The sequence below is a fragment of the Cavia porcellus genome, unplaced genomic scaffold (genome assembly GCF_034190915.1).
Source record: "Cavia porcellus strain 051 isolate PalLab524CR breed Dunkin Hartley unplaced genomic scaffold, mCavPor4.1 scaffold_1, whole genome shotgun sequence".
In the NCBI taxonomy this organism is placed as follows: Eukaryota; Metazoa; Chordata; class Mammalia; order Rodentia; family Caviidae; genus Cavia; species Cavia porcellus.
Window position 1 is genome coordinate 193,691,819 of NW_026947484.1, and position 19,276 is coordinate 193,711,094.

Genomic DNA, 19,276 nt, shown 5'->3' on the forward strand with positions numbered 1-19,276 from the left:
GACCGTTACCCACCATCATCTCCCCTGTGTGACAGCCATGCCCGCCCTGTTTCTAGCTGTTTCTGGCACTTTCTCTGGGTGTATCTGGCAGTATGTCTCTTGTCAGTTTCCCTGCATGTGTGTCTGGCTAACACTCTGGCCGTATTTCTAACAGTGTCTCTGGCTGTGTCCCTGACAGTGTCTCTGGCAAAGCGTCTGACTGTGTGTCTGACAGTGTTTCTGGCAGCGTTTGTAGGGTGAGGATTCCTCCTGACTGAGCTGTGGGTCTGGCTGTTTCTCAGGTGCTGTCTGGGTGTATGCCTGGTGTGTCTTGTTAGTTTCTCTGGTACTTATGTGCCTGTGTGGCAGACAGTTTCTCTGACTGTGTTGCTGGTGGGTTCTCTGCCTCTGCTGCTTGTACTTTCTCCGGCAGTGTGTACGCATGGGTCTGAAGAGTCTCTTAGTGTTCATGGCAGCTCTTTGGGTTATAGGCTATTTTCTGACAGTTCCTCCGGCTGGTTATCTGGTTATACCCATCTTTGTCTCATGATCTCTGGAACGGTCTCTAACGTGCTCTTCTGTTGGAGTTTTCTGTGGTTGTTTGGGCCTTTGTCTCAGCAGTGTTTTTGCTGTGAAGTTGTCTGTATTGTCTGTGTCTCTGATGTAGTCTTGGCTGAGTGGTAGGGACCTTCAGTATCTCTCTCTTGGCCTCTGCTTCTCTGTGGTTGACAATTCTCCGTCAGACTGAAAGAGGAAGTTTTCATATTTGGGGTCTGTTCTGCAGGAAATAGTTATTTCTCTACCTCAGGTTTGAGTGTGTGCTGCAGTTGGGAATGGGAGCACAGCTGGACTCATCCCAGAAAGCAGGACACCAGGGAGGACACTGGGTCCTTCCTAGCTTCTGGGGACATGTTCTGAGTGCGCTTTGTATACCTAGATGGGTACATGTAGACCCAAGTAATCTGCAGGGCCAGGGGTCCCAGGCTCCTGGGGTTCCTGACAAGGACTTACATATAAACATTCTTTGTTTTTTCTAGACCACTGGTACACAGTAGAGTGTGAACCACATCTGACAAGGCTCATGTACCCTTGCCTCTCAGTCTGTGATCTTATGGTTAATTAGCCAACTCACCAGTAAAGTTATCAATTTGTTTTTAGAGAAATAACTCTGGGGGCTGGGGATTTAGCTCAGCGGCATAAGCGCCTGCCTTGCAAGCAGGCAGTCGTGAGTTTGATCCCCAGTACCAATAAAAAAAGAAAAAGACAAAAAAAAAAAAAAAAAAAAGAAAGAAAGAAAAATAACCCTGGCATCAACACTATTCTGTAACTCATCCACGTTGCCTGTGCTCTGCAGCAGCAGCCTACTGGACAGCAAACCGCTGTGGGTTGCCTCCTACTGTCGTAGAAAACCTTTGCCCGTGGATGCCAGTCATGTTGCTTTCTGTTGCTGGAAAGAGGATCCTGAGCCATTAAGAAGGGCATTGGGGATCAGGTGCACTGGCCCCCGGCTGGGATTTCCCAGGCTTGCCTGAAAACGGGTCCCCAGTCTGGGCTGACGCTGCCCTCTCCCCTACTTGTCTCTTCTACAGATGGCTGCTCCTGTCCCGTGGGCCTGTTGTGCCGTGCTTGCTGCTGCTGCTGCAGTTGTCTACACCCAGAGACACAGTCCACAGGGTGAGTTTTGGGGGACCTCCTGCCCACCTTGTCGCAGGGCTGCACATGAACTCTCACTGACATAGCTGCATACAGGCACCACGCCGGAGTCACACAGGCACATGCGAGCGTTGTTGCATATGAGCCTGGTGAGGGACGTGTAGTCACGTGACACTGACATGTAGGGTGACCCAGCGGTGTCTCGGAGGCACAGGTCATGTGCTGATGGTGTCTCTGACTTGAAAGGATCTGTCCCTGTTTCCGATTAGGAAGAATACAGGGCACAGAGGTGGGAAGAGAACTGAGAGTGGGGCTAGGGCCTGGAGACCTGGACAGTACTGTATTTGGGGTAAAGGGGAATCTCCTTCAAGAGAGTTGTGTGGGCTTGGGAGCACTGATAGGAGGCAGTGGGAAAGACTGCTAGTTAGTGTCTACCCTCAGGCTTTCCCCAGAAGGAACGGGGACAGAGACAGTGAAGCAGGCAGGGGCACAGGTGGGAGCGTCTGGTGCACTGAGGAAGGGGACCAGTCAGTCAGCTGGAAAGTCTGGAGTGGGAGGGTTTGCTAAGAGCCTGGGCCATTGGCAGCCTCCTCTGCCACCTGTTTGTCCACTGAGGGCTGAGTCCTTCCCATAGCCCTTAGAACCAAGTGCTGCACCCCTGTTGGGGGAAAAAATGCCCCTCTGCTTTGCCAGTCTTTCTCCTGCCTTTTTTTTTCTTTTTTCTTTTTTTTTTTTGGAACTGCGGATCGAACTCTCGACCTAGCACTTATGCCATTGAGCTAAATCTCCAGCCCCTTTCTCTGTCCAGCTGGGTTGGACAGAAACAAGGCAGCATCTATGAGCCCTGGCATGGAGCAGAACTGATGGCTGAGCTCTGCCACCTTTCAGGTGTGGGTTCAGGAGGGTCATGGGTTTAAGATTCTGTGGACTCTGCCTGTGATGAGATCAACACAGTGAGACCTAGAGAGACTCTGGCCACAGCGCCTGCGCAGGGCCTGTCTGTGGTCTCTGCCTTTTATGCAGAGGTCTCCACTTGTGTCAAAGGGTGGCTCACGTGGCTGAGGCCTTGCCACACGGCCACATCTCTGAGACGGTGGGAGACTTCTCTTGCGGAGGTGACTGTATGTCCCTGTGTGAGTGGGTTTCTGTGTGTGGTTCTACCCTTGTGAATTGTGTCCTATGTGTGACATTGTCTGTGTGACTGTGCCCTTTTAGAGACTGTACTCTTGTGTTTGAGACTCTACCTCATGTGTGACAGTGCTGTATCTTTTTATGTTCCTATTAAATTGTTTCCTTGTGTAAGAGACCTGCCTCCATGCGTACTGTGCCTGTGGGTGACAGTGCCCTTGTATGAATGCCTGTGACCTTGTATCAGGTGTTACCGTTTCTGAAGTGGGACACTGTCTCTGCAGTGTCCACATGTGACTGCAGTCCCATGGCTGCTGCTTCTTCGTAGGTGACCATCCTCATCCTGTGTGTGTAGTGATGTCAAGCTGCTTAGGACGCCCGGGAGGACTGTTTCCTTCCGGCATGTGGTCCCCATGTGAGTCTGTGTGTGCAGGTGTGAGAGAGCCGTCAGCTCTGTCCCTCTGTGTTCTCCATGTCCATGACCTCATCCTGTCTCTGCCTCTCATCCTGGCTTCTAACAACCTTTTCACAGCTGATTCCTTTGGAGCATTTGTCACCGCGTCAGGGCCAAGAGCCCCGTCCTCCCCCTGCTGCTTGATTTAATTTCTGAAATGGACAGCACATCAGTAGGGGCACCCACAGGGCGGGAGGAAAGCTGTCCAAAGACAAAGGATTAAATTATGGCCATCTCTGGAGTTATTGCTTGGTTGTGTGTGTTGCAGTTGCATTATTGTAGCAGTTGTAACACTGTGTGATGGTCATGTCACCCACTCCTCTGCCTCCACATTGTGTTCTGTCATTTTTTATTCCTGCCCTGCCCTTTCATCCTTGTTTTGTCATTTTTTTAATCTTTTTTTTTTTTTGGTACCAGGGATCGAACTCACGACCTCACGCTTGCCAGACAGGCACTTATACCTGTTTTGTTATTGTTGTGTGGTTGTTTCTGTTTGTCCTATGAGGGTACATGGTCTTGGGAAAATGTCACCTGGTTGCCATTGTACTTTTTGTGCTGTTTCGTTGCTGTCTCCTCCTCTTGTGGCTGTGCCTGCCTCCCTGCACTGAAGGCCGTCTGGGGTTCATGTTAATTCTGAGTTGCTCTAGGTCAGCTGGATGTGTTGCCACTGGGAAGATGATGGTCACACCCCCCTCCCCAACGGTCAGTTTTCAGCCTCTTCCTCAGGCAGCTGGATACAAAGTCTCTGCTGGGGGGTGGTGTTCAGAGAGAGGGGCTTGGCATGTTTCCTGGACGCTCCAGGTTTTTGGAAGGGAGGAAAGAGGGGGGCCGCTTAGTGGCCGGAGCTGGTGGACTGGAGCGGGGGGTTCAATGGCCTGAATCATGGACACTGGGCCTCTGGTCAGGGGGAGGCCCCTGTTCAGTCTCTAGTCCAGGCTCACAGCTGTGGCCTCCAAGGCCCCCAGCCACCGCCCTTCCGCCCCGTTCATCCTCTGTTTGGCTGGTCCCAGGCCCCACAGACGAGTGGTCAGGGCTGGCTGGGTTTCCTGCTTTCTTTTCCTCTGACAGGGACAGAGAGGCTCAGAGAGGGGCAGGACAGACAGGCAGTAAGAGAGTCACACAGAGACCCTGGAACCAGACGACAGAGGCAGCAAACAGGGACAGATGTTCCAGCAGAGAGAAGCAGTCCTGAGGAGGGGGCTGTTGTAAGGGGGAGGGGTGGCTGGCAGGCTGGGGGGGATATCCCCCCCATCCTGGTAGTGTTAACAAGTCTAATTAAGAGGCCACTGGCCCAACTTAATTGGCTCGTTAACAGGAATTGCCTCTGAAAATCCCCCAACTCAGCAGGGCGGCTCTCTGGAAGGGAGATGTGAAGAGTGTTAACGAGGGACCCTGCAGGCCCCCCTGCCCCTCGCCCCCCCTTCTCCCCTCCCAGCCTCACGCCACAGATCTGGCTGGGAAGAGTGAAGCATCTGTCCTTCCAGGCTCAGGGGGCAGAGTGAGGAGCTGGAGCTGGGGTGTCCTAGGATTCCATTCCATTCCAATTCCTTTCGGTCTCCTGGGCTTTGTGTGCCTGCTTCTCTGCTGCTTCTGCTGGATCTGCCTCACTCTCCCGCTCACTGCCTCCTCACCTGGGGCTGCCCCTGGACAGGTGCTCCCTCCACCCTTCCACCTCCAGTCTCCTGGGCTCAGTCCTTCATGGCTGGGTGCCTGGGTTGCCGAGGCCAGGGCTGGCCGTTTGCTTTTGGTTCTGACAGTTCCTTCCCAGGCACAGGAGAGCAATGGTCAGAGCACTCACTCAGCCCCAGCCTCTCCCGACACTACAGTCCCACTTCACAAAGTGGACTACTGCCAGGAGCTGCCCAGGGGTCACTTCCTGGTGCACCCTCTGTACTTCTGCTGAGCCCTACATGGCAGAGGGGGAAGGATTCTGGAGGGAAGGAGAGTCAGGGAGAAGGAGAGAGGCAGGAAGAGAGATGGAGAGAGACACAGGACGGAAAGACAAGGATGAGGCAGAGAAACAGCAGTAAGAGGTAGAGATTAGAATCCAGGACTGGCATCTCTCAATGCCAGCTTCCTTGGATGATGAGGGTCAGGGACAGGCTGGACCTGTTGGTGGCAAGAAGTTAGACTCATGGGGGCTTGGGAAAAGTTTGTAAATGCCCCTGGGTACTGGAGGTGAACAGGATTCTCATGGAGAATTGACTTTTCCTACACTACACAAATTGGATAACCTCACTCTTCTTTTCTTTCACATGTGTATATACACATGTGCACATGTATATTCTGAGCTCCTGTAAATCACACAAATACAATTTTAGAAACACTCATATACCTGCAAAAGAGAAATTACTCATCCTCTTCTTCCCGAGCCAGTGAGCCAGTCTAATGGTCACAGCGCCTCTCCCTGGTCTCACTTGTGTACCTTCAATGGGTCTTGTCTATATACATTCACAGGTGGTGCTAGGTAGGGCCGTGACCTGTGAACTTTGCTGTGTCCTCTCCGTCCCTACAGAGGCACCCCACGTACAGTATGAGCGCCTGGGCTCAGATGTGACATTGCCATGTGGGACAGCAAACTGGGACGCAGCTGTGACGTGGCGAGTGAACGGGACGGATCTGGCCCCTGACCTTCTCAATGGCTCTCAGCTGGTGCTCCATGGCCTGGAACTGGGCCACAGTGGCCTCTATGCCTGCTTTCATCGTGACTCCTGGCACCTGCACCACCAAGTCTTGCTCCATGTGGGCTGTAAGTGTTACCCCTACCGCTTTATGTGATCTCCCACCTACCTTCAGGCTCAGACTGCAGACCAAGTCCTCTTCCAATGGGAGGGGCTAGGGAGAGGGAAGGGCTTGTAGCCTGACCCCTGCCTTCTGGCTCCACCCTAACCTGTTCTGACCTCTGAGCCTGGTCTTGCCCAATGAATCTAGACCCTTAGACATAATACCTGTGTATCTCACCTCTAAAAGTGTCTTTGGGATCCTAAAGTCCTGTCTGTTACAGCAGAATGGGCACAGAAGGGCTGGCAAGGCATGGCCTGTGAGGGGCCCAAGTGGGAAGGGACCCTAGAGTCACAGCTCTGAGCTCAGGTAGTTTGACTGTGTCTCTTCTCAAAGGGCTGGCCAGAGGTCTGAGGGATGCCAGGGGGCAGATGGCTGTGCAAGTAGAGGTCAAAGCCCTCTGGGAGGACCCGCGAAAGAAAGCTTCTTAGGCAAGGGGGCACATGGAGACTCAGAAGATACACTGGGCTTTTTGGAAACATGATTTGTGGCATGGAGCTGAGTGTGACGTACAGGCCTCAGAAACTGGGAGTGGCTGGGAGGCCACTTGGGCTGGTTTAAAGGGGGAAGGTAGCAAATCTTTGTCCTGGAAGCTGGGGAGAGACATGTTGGATGGGGAAAATCCAGAGCAGGAAGGAGGCTGTCGCTAGACACAGGCGAGGGGATGAGGGCCCAGGGCATGGAGTTGGGGAAGATGGGGTCAGGTTGGGGCTCCAGGAACTGCAGTCAAATGCTCTACCCCTGAGCTATAATCCCCCACTCCAGGAATTGGTAATTGGTTGGAGGTGGCAAGAACAGGAGAGTAGGGAGTAGGAGGTAGCTGGAGGTACAATCGTTACAGCAGAAAGGAATGGGAGGAAGAGACGCTGCATTCTGTTTGAACAGTGTCTAGGTTTGGATTTCCTTAGAATCAGCTCATTAGATGAGGATTCATAGGCAGATGGTGATGGAAACACCATAAAGAAATGGAAATTGATATAGAAGAAGTAAGCTAAGTTAGCAGTGCATTTGTTATCAGAGTTTACCTCTTGGTGACTGGAGCCGTCACTGAGGGAGCCTTGGATGTGAATACCGAACACACACTTTTCTGCCTGCAGGGTGAGGGAGCTGGGGTGTCTATACACTTACTTCTGGTGTGTGTGTGTGTGTGTGTGTGTGTGTGTAGGGGAATGCCGTAATTCCCCAGCAGTTTTGGTTTGATGTCCCAACAAGCAAAAACAGGTCTTAGTGGCCAGAGGAAGCTCTTAGGCAAATAACTCCCCAAGTTGGCAGGGAGAGATGGTGTGAGTAAAGGGTACGTGGTTCCCAGACATCTGCTGCAGACTTGTAGGGTGGTGGTACTCATGGGACAACTGGATAATCACTGAGTCCAAGGGTGTGGGGTTAAGGGATCAGAGTCTGTGCTGGAGATGGAAACTTCCGGGGCTGTCAGTATTAAGGCCATGAAGGGGGTGAGATTTCCACAGGAGGGAGGATGGGGCAAGGAGACATCCAGAATCCAGACCATCAGCATATAAGGAGATATTGGGGAGAAATAAGCCACAAGAAGAGAGCAGAAGCCAGCAGGAAGGTAGAGGGGAGGGAGATCAGGTGATAGTGATCTGGAAAGAGGGCTGGGACAAGGCAAAATGGTGAGGTCATCAGCATCACCGAGGGTCATGTGACCTGCTCACACGCAGTTTCCCACCAAGAGTGAACTTTAAGAAAACCTTTCCATTTTTCCTCTTTAGTAAAAAACTCATGTTCTGGCTGGGTAAGGTGGCACTCAGCTGTAATCCTAGCACTCGGGAGGCCTAGGCAGGAGGAGGCCTCCCGAGTGTAAGTTTGAGGCCAGCCTGGGCTAGATAATGAGTTCAAGACCAGCCTAAACCACTTGGTGAGACCTTGTCTTTAAAATGCAAAACAAAACCAAAAAACCTCATGTTCCTCCACCCTCATCCAATTTGAGTGTGATTCTCTCCAGAACCCAAAGACAGCTCCTGTATTCCCCGGAAGCTACCTAGAAGATGTTTAAGGGGTTTGGAGACAGGCTGGTGCGGACAGCCATGGGAAATGTTAGGCTGAAGAGTTGCTCAAAGTTCCTTCCAAAAATACTGACCCACCAGTGGGGCTGAATGAAGTATGAAAATAGGTTTTGGTGGAGATACACTTTTCTCCTTTCAAAAAAGTGTTTAAGTCAAATGGCATTCAAGCCAAACCCTTTAGTTAACAAGCCAAGTGTGGAGTGACCCCTTTTGGCCAGTCTGAGAAATACAGAACCAGGCACACTGGTGTCCAGCAGCAGAAGAGCCCTCAAGCCAAGCCCTGGGCCCTGACCGGGGTGGGGGAGCTCATGAGTCGCCCATAGCCCTGTCTTCTCAGCATGTGTCTCAAAAGGCCTCAGGATGGATAAGGTTTAGCAGGGATGAGTGAGTTTTGGTGACTCTGGGCCCCATTCCTGTGATCTTTAAGAGCTCATTGGAAGGGAATTGGGTCTTGAAGTAACGGCCATGGTTCTTATCCACAGGGCATGCCCACAGCTGCCCTGCTGTGTCCAGTGCCCAGACTGCTCACACACAGTGCTCTCCCATCATAGGCCCTGCTGTCAGAGGGCTGGCCATGGACTGTCTGTAGCCTTCGTAGCAGGTACTTACTTCCTTCTAAAGGCCTGGCCAGAGAAGCAGGGGATATTAATCATGTTTGTCTCAGCCACTTTAAACAAGTAACAAGAGACTAGATTTGGCAACATTCAATATCAAATTATCTTTATTACCAATTCTTAGAGAACTGGACCAAGTTACTCCTGATTTGTGGGTCATTCAGAAATTAATTTATTTAAAATTTATCTTAAACATGCAAGATTTTTATGTTTGTTTCATAAAAACATTCTGTTGAAAGAGTCCTTAACCTGGCTGGCTGCTCCCTGCACTGTTTTTTCCTGATCCACATTTGTGCCCTCGGGTGGATCCTCAATAAATAACTCCAAAGACTCCTACCTAGGATGATGAAAGGAGCCCCCACATTAGGAAATGGGATCACAGTGTTCCTTTTAATAGCATCCTTTTGTTTACTAGACTCTGCTGATTTAATGTCACTCTGATTCTAAGCTAAAACAAACCAGAGATTAAAATAATTTTTAAATGGGCGGTTTCCTTATCCAGTTTTCAGATTTTTTAAAATTTGAGAGTGGTCAGGATGGAGACTTCAGCACCCCTGGTTCAGCACTGTTTTCTCCCAGCCCTGTCTGGAAGAGTGCTGTGGTTGAAAATGTCTGGGGAGAAATCATGAGCAGGAGGCAGGAAGGGGCATTTGACAGCCTAGAACTTGGGGTGCTTTGAGAGATACCACAAGATATGGTTGGGACAGGCCATGGTCCTTGAATGTTGGGAGGGAAGAGGAGTGTGGGTGTGGTGTGGGCAGGGCTGGAGTGAGAGGGTCATGCTGCCCCACCCTGGCCTGATCTGGCCTGGCCCAGGGTGTAGGCAGCCCGCCCCTCCTCCTCTCTGAGCCATGGGCAGGCCTCGTGCGTGCCGGGGGCTCCAGCCCAGGCCGGCTGGCGAGATGAGAGGAAAAACATGCGGTTTGGTGGGCTGGACATGGAAAAACAAGCCAATTAGGAGGAAAACAAACAAACCTTGGGCCAGCGGGGGCACACACATGCATGCACACGCATACACACATGGGATACCCTGCTACAGCTGACAGTTACCAAGGCATCTTGGGAGCCCCCACAAGAGGACTCTAAGGATGCCCGGATGTCTAGGAGCATGCTTGTACGCCCAGAGTGCTCCAGATGCTGTGATGTGTGTGTAAAGCTTTGTTCACAACCCTCTCTAACGTGCCGCAGTGTCCAGCCCACACATACAGATCTGGTGGGCATCTGGAGCATCTTCCCATACCCACAGGTCCATCATGTAGCTAGGTCTCATGTGTGCACCATAGCTGTCACTGTGTTTCAGACACAGGCACAGTAGCATTCTCAACCAGGACCCTGGAGGCACAGCCTCCCAGGCGGAGATGCCCTGTAATCCCGCAGCCTCACTCTGAGTCACACGAGCCACCCAGTCCCTCGAAGCCTCCAGCCTTAGAGTTGTATGACTGCCCACGGTCTCGTTCATGAAGCTTCAGAGCCACATGCAGTGCCTCACAATCACAGTGTCTTAAATACAGCTTTTCCTCCAGCTCACAACACATAGCAGGCCTCCCGATCCCATGCTGTCCCTAAAGTCTCGCACTCCATGTCTCACAGCACCCCACCACCGCCCACCCGGCCCTCAGCTGGGCCCCAGCTGTAGTAAGTCACTCCTTTTCTTCCTTTTGCTTTGTTTTTCTTTCCTCCTTTCCCTCTGAGAAACCTGGTCCCTGTCAGGAAACCCAAGCCCTTCCCTCCTCAGGGCCCAGGGCCAGGCAGGAGTAGCCAGATGACAAAGCCCCTGCCCAGCCCTGGCCCCCCTTCAACCTGCTCAGTCAGATGGGGTGCTGGATGGAGGGGGAGTTTTGAACGGGAGGCCAGTCTAAGTGGGGAGGATAGCCAGAGGGGAATGGCAGAGACTGGTCAGTGGGGGAGCTGGCCGGGGGCGGGGGCCTGAGAGTCCTGTGCCTGGCCTGCTCTGTCCTCCAAAGTGTCCTGGGCAGCAGGGAGCTGACTCTGCAGGCTTCAGTCTCCACTCCACCCCCAGCGCCCTTCTCCTTTGAAGCTGGAGGCAGGGAGGGGGGTGGCAGCAGGAGCAGAGAGTGGAGGCTTCTCAGCCGACCTCGGAATGTCCTTTCCTCCCGGGGTGGCTGCCAACTCTGGCCTGGCCCACAGGCCCCCAGAAGGCACTTCCTGTGTCCTTGGCTGCCCCCGCCCCTACCCCCATGCAGAGTTCAGCACCCGTGGGCAGATAGGGGAGGGATACTAAACACACGCAGGATGAATATGGACCAGGTGCGGGGCCAGGGAGGCCTCCTTGGGGAGGTGGACGGGAAGGGTGCTGAACACAGGTTGGCCCTGGTAGCGCTCAGTTGGCACTGGCAGCAGAGCTGCCAGGCCCCCACACTGTCACTCCACCTGCTGCAGAGGAGCTCTCCTGATGCCTCTCTGTCCCTTCATCTCTGCTGTAAGGCCAGATCTGGGCTCCTCCACAGTGTCACTCACACTGGGCACACGCACATGTGAGGCAGTCACGGTCACTCAGAATCATGTGTGCACTGCAGACAGAAGCCTGCAGTCCCGTGTGTCACCAGGGCCACCCTACAAGCATAGACATGTTCCCCTCACTGTCCCTGGCTTACTGAACTGCCCCCTCCCATTTCCTGTCCACCTGTCAGGCAGGGTGGGGGAGGGGAGGGCAGAAGTGAGGTGTCAGTGTCCCTGGAGCCGCAGACAGAAATTCCTTGCCGGGGTCAGATCTCAGAAGCTGCCTCCTTCCAGGAACCTGAGCTGCCTGTCCTCACACCTGGCCCAGTGCTGGACGGTAGGACAGCTGGGCTAAGTGCTCAAAGCAGCAAAATGTGTGGTTAGACAACAGAAAGGACTTGCTGAGTATGGTCATGTGGGTGGATAACCATATTGGGGGGGGGGCTTTCCAGCTCTGGCTTACGGTGTGCTTTCTTTCTGGGGCTTCACATTCTAGAGTGAGGGAAGGCAACTGCTGATCATGTCATGGGCTGCTGGAATGGTTTGAGGTGGAGAAGCAGGGACTGGGGCTGAGGTGAACTGAGGGAACTCTAGTTTCCTGTAACAGATGCTTCCACATACATCACATCCACTTTCACATAGATGCTCCTGCGTGTCACCAGTCACTCATGCTTCTCCCACACATGTGTATGCAGTGTACACTCCTGTGTGCAGACACCTACCCAGATGTGCACATGACTCACTGCCCAGCACTGCTCTCCTGTGTAACCAGTGAGCTCTTGTGTGTCTCAGTTTCTCCTGGGGTGTCTTTTCTCTAGGAAGTGCCCCCCAATGAACCTGGCAACCAGAGGACCCATTGAAGACTCAGCTTGGTCCCCATAGGATAATCTTGTCCTGGGAGGAGACAGTATGGTGGGAGATGTGGACTGGGGCCGATTCCCCAGGACGTCACCTCCACTCCATGACTGATGGGCTGAGGCCCACAGCTCCCGCTCCCCACAGTTCCTGCCTCCATTGAGCAGGTGGGGGGTTTCCTCTGCACAGTCCTTGTTTTTCTTTAATTAAACATCTGGCTCTCCGTGGCCTGGGAAGCCTCAGACCCTCGCTGACAGCCCCTACCTCCCCACCTTTGGCATGGATGATGGGTTGGGGGCTGGGGCTCTGGGGCCACCTGTCTCCACACTAGTGCAGGGGACTGGGGGCTCTAAGGATGTCCTGACCTTGCTATCCTCACCCCCAGTGCCGCCGCGGGAGCCCGTACTCAGCTGCCGCTCCAACACTTACCCCAAGGGCTTCTACTGCAACTGGCATCTACCCACCCCCACCTACCTCCCCAACACCTTCAATGTGACCGTGCTGTGAGTAGCTGCACCTGTGACTCGGTTCCATCCCTGACCTCTCATCTTCCTCTAGCCCCGACCATGCCCTGAGTCCTGACCCCAGCCCAGCCTTGGGCTTGACCTTACCCCAGCCTGCCCCCATGTGACCCTTGATGTTGATGACAGTACCTGGGCCTCCCCCTCCCCAGGCACGGCTCCAAAACTATGGTCTGTGAAAAGGACCCAGCCCTCAAGAACCGCTGCCACATCCGCTACATGCACCTGTTCTCCACCATCAAGTACAAGGTCTCGGTCAGTGTCAGCAACGCCCTGGGTCACAACGCCACGGCCATCACCTTCGACGAGTTCACCATCGGTGCGTGTGGCAGTGGTGGTGGGGTCCCCTCTGCCTATTTCACTGGGAGTGTACAAGTGGAAGCGTGTCAGAGATAAATGTGAGCAGAGATGATGGTCACAGGCATGCACATGTATGTGGTATGTTATATGCCTGTGCTCAGGTGTACATGATATGTGCATACATGTGTACATACATGCATGATGTATACACACCTGTGGCCATGCAAGGAGTGTCTCTTGCCTGCAGGGCTGAGAGAACTCTCCAGCGGCTCTTTCCATCGTCTTTCTGGCTTCCAGAGTGTGGAGGGGGAGGGGGCACTTGGGCCAGACCCTTGTGCAGCTGCAGCCCCCCCGCCCCCATGCTAATGGCTTCCTTACGGCCTGTGATGAATGAGGTGTCAGAACAGGAGACAGGACTGGGACAGATACTACACTCTCCCCGAACCCCTCCCAAACAGACCCTCTGTCTGCCCCTGCCCCATCCCAGGCAGACCCTCTGTTGCCTGCTGCCCCAGCTGAGCCAGATCCTCCTGCCCATTCCCATCCGTCCAGCCTGAACCTCTACTGGTCTCTGCCCCATCCAGTTCTACCTCTCTCTGCTTCATCTCCACCAGACACTCTGTCTGCCCCTATCATCTCCCTACTCCAAGGCTGGATCCCCAGCCAGAGTATTTCTATATGGGACCCTTAGATGTTCCCATGGGGTCACCAATCTGTTTCTAACCCAGGTCTGCAGTATCTGCGGCTACCTTTTAACCTTAGCCCACAGAGCAGCTTCAGACCCAGGCTCTCTTAAGAGAGGACACGTGTTAGTTTAGAACTGGAAAAGTTGGGGGGAAACCAGGGCCCGGCGAATGTGTGATGCTGGCATACAAGTCATTCAGCTGGCAGTGGGAGTGACAGTGGTCACAGTGAAGGCATCATGTGGGCTTTGTGACTGAGATGCTGGTCAGCACGGGGCTGGTGTTGACATGATGCAATGAAACTTGGGATACTAGTAGGAAGACCTGGTAACGCTTACTGTAGAGACGATCATTGGTGGTGAGGGGGATATCAGCAGTAAAGGTAATGAGAGGGTTGTGAATAGTGGTTGCTAGAACTGACAGCAGAGAAGAGGGATGATGACCATGACGAATATGACAATGGTTAGCAGTAGAAATGGTGACAAAATGCACTTTTCCCAGTGGTCAGTACACTAATAGAACTCTCTCTCCTAAACAGTGAAGCCTGACCCTCCAGAAAATGTGGTAGCCCGGCCAGTGCCCAGCAACCCTCGCCGGCTGGAGGTGACATGGCAGACCCCCTCAACGTGGCCTGATCCTGAGTCTTTTCCTCTCAAGTTCTTTCTGCGCTACCGGCCACTCATCCTGGACCAGTGGCAGCATGTGAGTGTCCTGTCCTCCCAGATCTTAGGTGCCTGAATCAAAGCCACAGCATGAGAAGCACCCATACCCAGGTGACAGCAGCTCCAGCATGAGACCTGATGGCAGTCAGAGGATCTTTTTGGGAGAGAAAGGATCAAGCAGATAGAAATGTCCTTAGGGTTCCCAGTGACCTTGTGGCAGGCAGTGAAGTGCTAAAGGGACATAGAGGCAGGGCAAGAAGCATGTCCCCCTTGTCGCCTATTGAGGTCATCCCTAACCAGGCATCTCTTTGCACGCTGGCCCAGGCTTTGGGTCTCTGCTGCACCTAGCAATAGGACAGTCCCTGTCCTCTAGGATTCGTAGATGGGCTCAGGGGGTCAGAATCATGCACCAAGGTCTAGCTTGATCCAGAGAGAGTTTAAACCATGCCTTCCATCACAACTCCACAGTCAGACCCAGCTTAGAGATTAGCTTAAAGTTACAGGTCAGGTGGTAGCCTGGGCTGAGAATCAAGCAGTGGACAAGGGTCAGTGTGTGGTCTGGTTGTTGATCACACTGCAGTGGAGAGCAGCCAGGGACTCAGAGCAGATTCACGGGTGTTCTTATATTGAGAGCCCAGCATCACAGAGAGCTGTGGGTGCTCTGTGTGGCCAATGAGGTCTGTGAACTAGGAATGGAGTTGGGAGAGTATAGGGTAACCCAGGCTGGCTGCTGGGTGTCGACATGTCCCTCACTGGAGGCAGCATCCCCAGCTCTATCTCCTTATACCTGCCTCCTTTCTAGCCTTTAAAGCACGTAATTTGATTCCAGGATGCCTGTCCAGTTGTGGGCCTGGCCCCTACAAAGGCTGCTCATATACTCACGTGTTCCTGACAGAGTCCGGAGTCCCTCCTGCCTGGCCAGCTGCCCGCGCCTAATGCATTGCTAATAACCAGGGTCTAGTTTCACAAGCACCCCTCCCCTGCTAACAAGTTACAGGCAGCAGCCCTGCGCGTCGCAGCGCACACGCCTTACAGTGGACCTGGCACACTGCCCACCACACACACGGGAACACCACACACACGTGGCTCCCAGCAGGAGCCATGCTTCATACATGCATTGGACTAACATGCCAAGGCCATGTGCCATGGCCTGTACCATGAGTAGAACTGACCCCTACACTGACAGGGGCAGAACAGAATATGCAGGTTCCAGGGCAAGAGCATAGTGGCCCATGGCACGGCCTAGCCTGGTTCCATGTCTCATAGGCATTAGGGTTGGCTAGATTTATGGCTCTTTTCAGCTGGAGTTTTGCTCTGAACAGAACGTTATTTTCCCTGCCCTTGATCTTGGACAGAGACAGGTGTATGATTGAGAAGGGATGTGAAGTGGAAAATAGAGAAAAATATAAGCCAGGAATTGAAAAGAATAGGTACCAAGAGGCCTGGCAGGGACTGCGTCAGCATGGACAAGGGGAAGGCAAGTACTGGACTGGCGTGGGTTCCCTGCTCTGGCACTAACCTGGGTGAAGGCCTGGGGGCAGCGCAGACATCTGTTGCATCTGACAAAGGCAAGTGGATACCAGCAGCGAAGGAGTTCGTGCCATCTGAGGCACCTCTCTCCTACAGGAACAGACTAAGTGACCAGTGACAGCCTAGCGAGGGGTTCAGGCCCAGGCCACGTGGCTGCCGACACATCCCTGGGCCCTGGGATATGTTCTTGGAGTGATGGTGCTATGGCGATTTAGTCTGCTCCTTTGGCCCTCTCCTTTATCTCTGGGGAGAGACAACGTGGAGGGACACAGGCCTGGAAGGAGGGACAAGGGCCTGGAAAGAGCCACGGCTGTTCATCCACAGGCTACTATTTTCCAGGGCAAAAAGAGACTCAAGGCTCATGGGTGGGATTGGGGCCTCAGCTTCAGGAGAAGAGAGTGTTGTGGGCCACCCATTTTTCAGGACTGAAGTAGAATTTACCGAGCACAGGGTCTGGGCCTAAAAGTCCCTCAGCGTGACCCTGACCTTTACCAGGGCCTCCCATGTCAGAACCACAGACTCAGCAAGAACTAGCAGGCATTCTGTTCCACTTGGACCTGCTGGCACACGCATGAGTACATATACACACACATGTGTACTCACTTCCTGTCAGGTCAGATAGCCCAGAGCCCAGGTTTCTGGGAGAAAGGTTGAACAAGGACCAAGAAAAACCCCAAAGCCAGACCTGGCCCAGAGCAGCCCCCTTCTCCACCCCCACTGGCTGCCCCTGTTTACGAGGCGGCTTAATGAGGCCGCGGGTGCCGCTGAGATGAACCAGAGCCCAGCCTGGGCCTGGGAGGGGCGAGGACAGGCAGCCTGGCCTGGAGGGTGGGGGGGACCAGCAGGATGGGGCCAGCCAGCGGGGCAGGGTGGTGATGCCTCCAGGAAGAAGTAGGATGGCTGTCCTGCAACCCCAGGGGCTGTCCTAGCCCTTCTCACTGCGGACAGGGTGATAACTACACCTGCGGCCTTCCTGAGGCAGAGGCCCAGTAGAAGCTGGAGCCGGAGCCTGGCTGATGGGTCCAGTAGGCATCAGGGAAGCTGGGCTCTGAGCTGGAACCACAGTGGCAGAGCTGGCTGAAGTCTGCTTGGGGCTTTCCACATGGTTTAGTCTTCACTGTAACCCTGAGAGCTCGCTCCTGTATTGTCATTAACACTGCTCTACCGATGGGGCTGGCAAAGCCTTTGGAAGCCAAGCAACTCAGCCCCAGTCTCCAAGCTTCTAAGAGATGGAGCCAAAATGCAAATTCAGTGTCATGCCTGTGACCCTCTCCATCACCTGTTTCTGACAGGACACCTCATTGCCTCTCCCTCCGTTATTCTTGTCACCTCCAGACTGGCTCTGAGGTCAGGCTCCGGGTGGACTGTGAGGGAGCTGGGCCAGCAGCAGCATCCTACTCACTAAGCAGAGTTGTCCCTGGGGTTGGGGTCCTAGTTTTCCTCAGGATGTCATTCCTTTCCTTCCGGGACGACTTCCCTCCCTGGGGTCTTCTCCTAGTTGTATCTCAGTCTCCAGCAGGGATACGTTCACTGTCCATTGTCCTCCCCCAGGGAGGCCCCCCTCCAGGGGCATCTTTAGCTCCCTCTTCCCAACAGTATTCCTGGTTCCTGCTGGGGTCTGGGCCTTGTTCTCCTTCCCCCAAGTGTCCTTACCTGCTCCTATCTCATGGTCTGGCTGCAGGTGGAGCTGTCAGATGGCACCGCACACACCATCACGGACGCCTACGCCGGGAAGGAGTACATCATCCAGGTGGCAGCCAAGGACAATGAGATTGGGACATGGAGTGACTGGAGCGTGGCTGCCCACGCCACACCCTGGACGGAGGAGCCCAGACATCTCACCACCGAGGCACAGGCCCCGGGTGAGCCCCTTTCCATCCCCGTACCCTGTACCGTGTGCCCTGTGCCCTGTGCTCTCTGCTGACCTGCCCTGAAGTCTGCCTCTATCCTGCTCCCCTCAACTCTTACCTCTACTGGGAGCCTCTGCTCTAAAGGTCTCCATACTCTCTGGGGCTACCAAACTCCCATCTGTCTTTCTGACCCTATGTTCCTGCTTCTTGCTATCTAGACATCCCTGGGAAGGAGCTGTTGGGCAGAGGGGTCATCTTGGAGCATTAGGAAACAGAACCTACAGGATAGGGGAGGCAGGGCATGTTTGAGAGAGGAGACAGGAGTGTCTGGAGGGGCAGGCAGCGGCCACCTCATGTAGGAAGTAGGAACAGTGTGCCCCCTGCACTCCCAGATCAGAGTGGGGCCCTAGGCCCTGGCCCTGCCCTAAGTTTCCCCCATACTCCCCAGAGACCACGACCAGCACCACGAGCTCACTGGCACCCCCTCCCACCACGAAGATCTGTGACACCGGGGAGCTGGGCAGCGGCGGAGGGCCCACCATACCCTCCTGGATCAGTGTCCCTGTCACCCTGGCCCTGGCTGCTGCTGCCACCACTGCCAGTCTCCTGATCTGGTAGGTCGAGTGACGATGGGTGGGAGAGGGGACTCAGGGGACCCCCATCCTAGTGCATCTCTCACAGTCCCTGCCCTTTCTCCCCAGAGCCAGGACCTTGCAAGAACATGCCAGAGCACCTGAGAGGAGCAGGAGGCTGGAGCTGAGCCCACAGACGCCGGGTTCTATTTTGCACACGGGCAGGAGGACCTTTTGCATTCTCTTCAGACAATTTGTAAAGACCCCGGCGGGCCGGGCCTGCCACCCCCTAGCCCCACCACATCAAACTGGCCCACCTTCCTCTCTTGAGGGAGCAGGACCATGCAGCTAACCCACCCACCAAAGACCCCCTCACCCTGCCCCTTGGGCTGGACCCTCCAATGCCAGCGACCCCCAGGAGCCCTTGGGGGGCCTGAGGGGGCCTCTCCCACCTACAGTTTCTCCTCCTGCCCCAGCCTCCTGTCTGTCCCAGGGTCTCTGTTGCCACCATCAGATTATAAGCTCCTGACACTGGTGGGGGGGCCCAGCCATCTCCCTCCCCCAGTGCCCACACTCTGCAGCCCCTCACACCTGCCCATTTTGTATGACCCTCTCATGACCTGCCCTACCCCACAGTATTTAAGGCCCTGTGAGTCCCTTCTAGTCTGACTCAGTGGTAACTTGCTGTATTTGAATTTTTTATAGATGTATATACAGGGTGGGAGGGGTGGGAGGTTCTCATTAAACGTCACCATTTCATGAGTCCTTGGAACAGAGCCATTTTGGGAGGGTTCTTTTCTTCTGAAGACCCCCTCCATCACCACCTAGAGGCCTGGAAGAGGAAGGAGACCACCATTGGAGAAGACAGGGAATGACAGCTCAGCTTTCAGGCGACAGACCTGGGAAGTGTGCTCTACTTCTGGAGTTGGGCTTCCCTGGAGTGTGCAGCCAGGAGCAAGCTTGTGGGACATGAGGTGCCAGTGGGGACTGTTCCCACACTGGGGATTCAATCAGTCCTGAAGGCTGCTGAATTTCTGGACAAGCCAGGGGCCTTTCAAAAGATCAGCTCCAGAGCTGCCTTCCAAGACTGTTTAGGCAGAGATGGAAGAAGGTGTGGCAACCTGGCATCATCTGTGGGGCAGGGTGTGTGTGTGTGTGTGTGTGTGTGTGTGTGTATACTCTGCCATCCAGGAGACACAGTGAATGTGTG

At 54.1% G+C, this 19,276-nt stretch overlaps 1 protein-coding gene across 11 annotated transcripts in view; it reads left to right on the plus strand.

Moving 5' to 3' along the window:
• The window catches only part of Cntfr (ciliary neurotrophic factor receptor), a 48,490-nt gene extending 29,724 nt beyond the window's left edge, over positions 1–18,766 (plus strand). For all 11 annotated transcript variants that reach the window (XM_063226133.1, XM_013153430.3, XM_005004065.4 and 8 more), the window contains 8 exons: positions 1,569–1,653; positions 5,730–5,963; positions 12,334–12,451; positions 12,622–12,788; positions 13,991–14,154; positions 17,326–17,506; positions 17,943–18,108; positions 18,196–18,766. In XM_063226133.1, the coding sequence (XP_063082203.1) occupies positions 1,569–1,653; positions 5,730–5,963; positions 12,334–12,451; positions 12,622–12,788; positions 13,991–14,154; positions 17,326–17,506; positions 17,943–18,108; position 18,196 (1,116 nt within the window). In that variant the 3' untranslated portion in view covers positions 18,197–18,766. The remainder of the gene's footprint in view (positions 1–1,568; positions 1,654–5,729; positions 5,964–12,333; positions 12,452–12,621; positions 12,789–13,990; positions 14,155–17,325; positions 17,507–17,942; positions 18,109–18,195) is intronic.
• Positions 18,767–19,276: the final 510 nt, after the last annotated feature.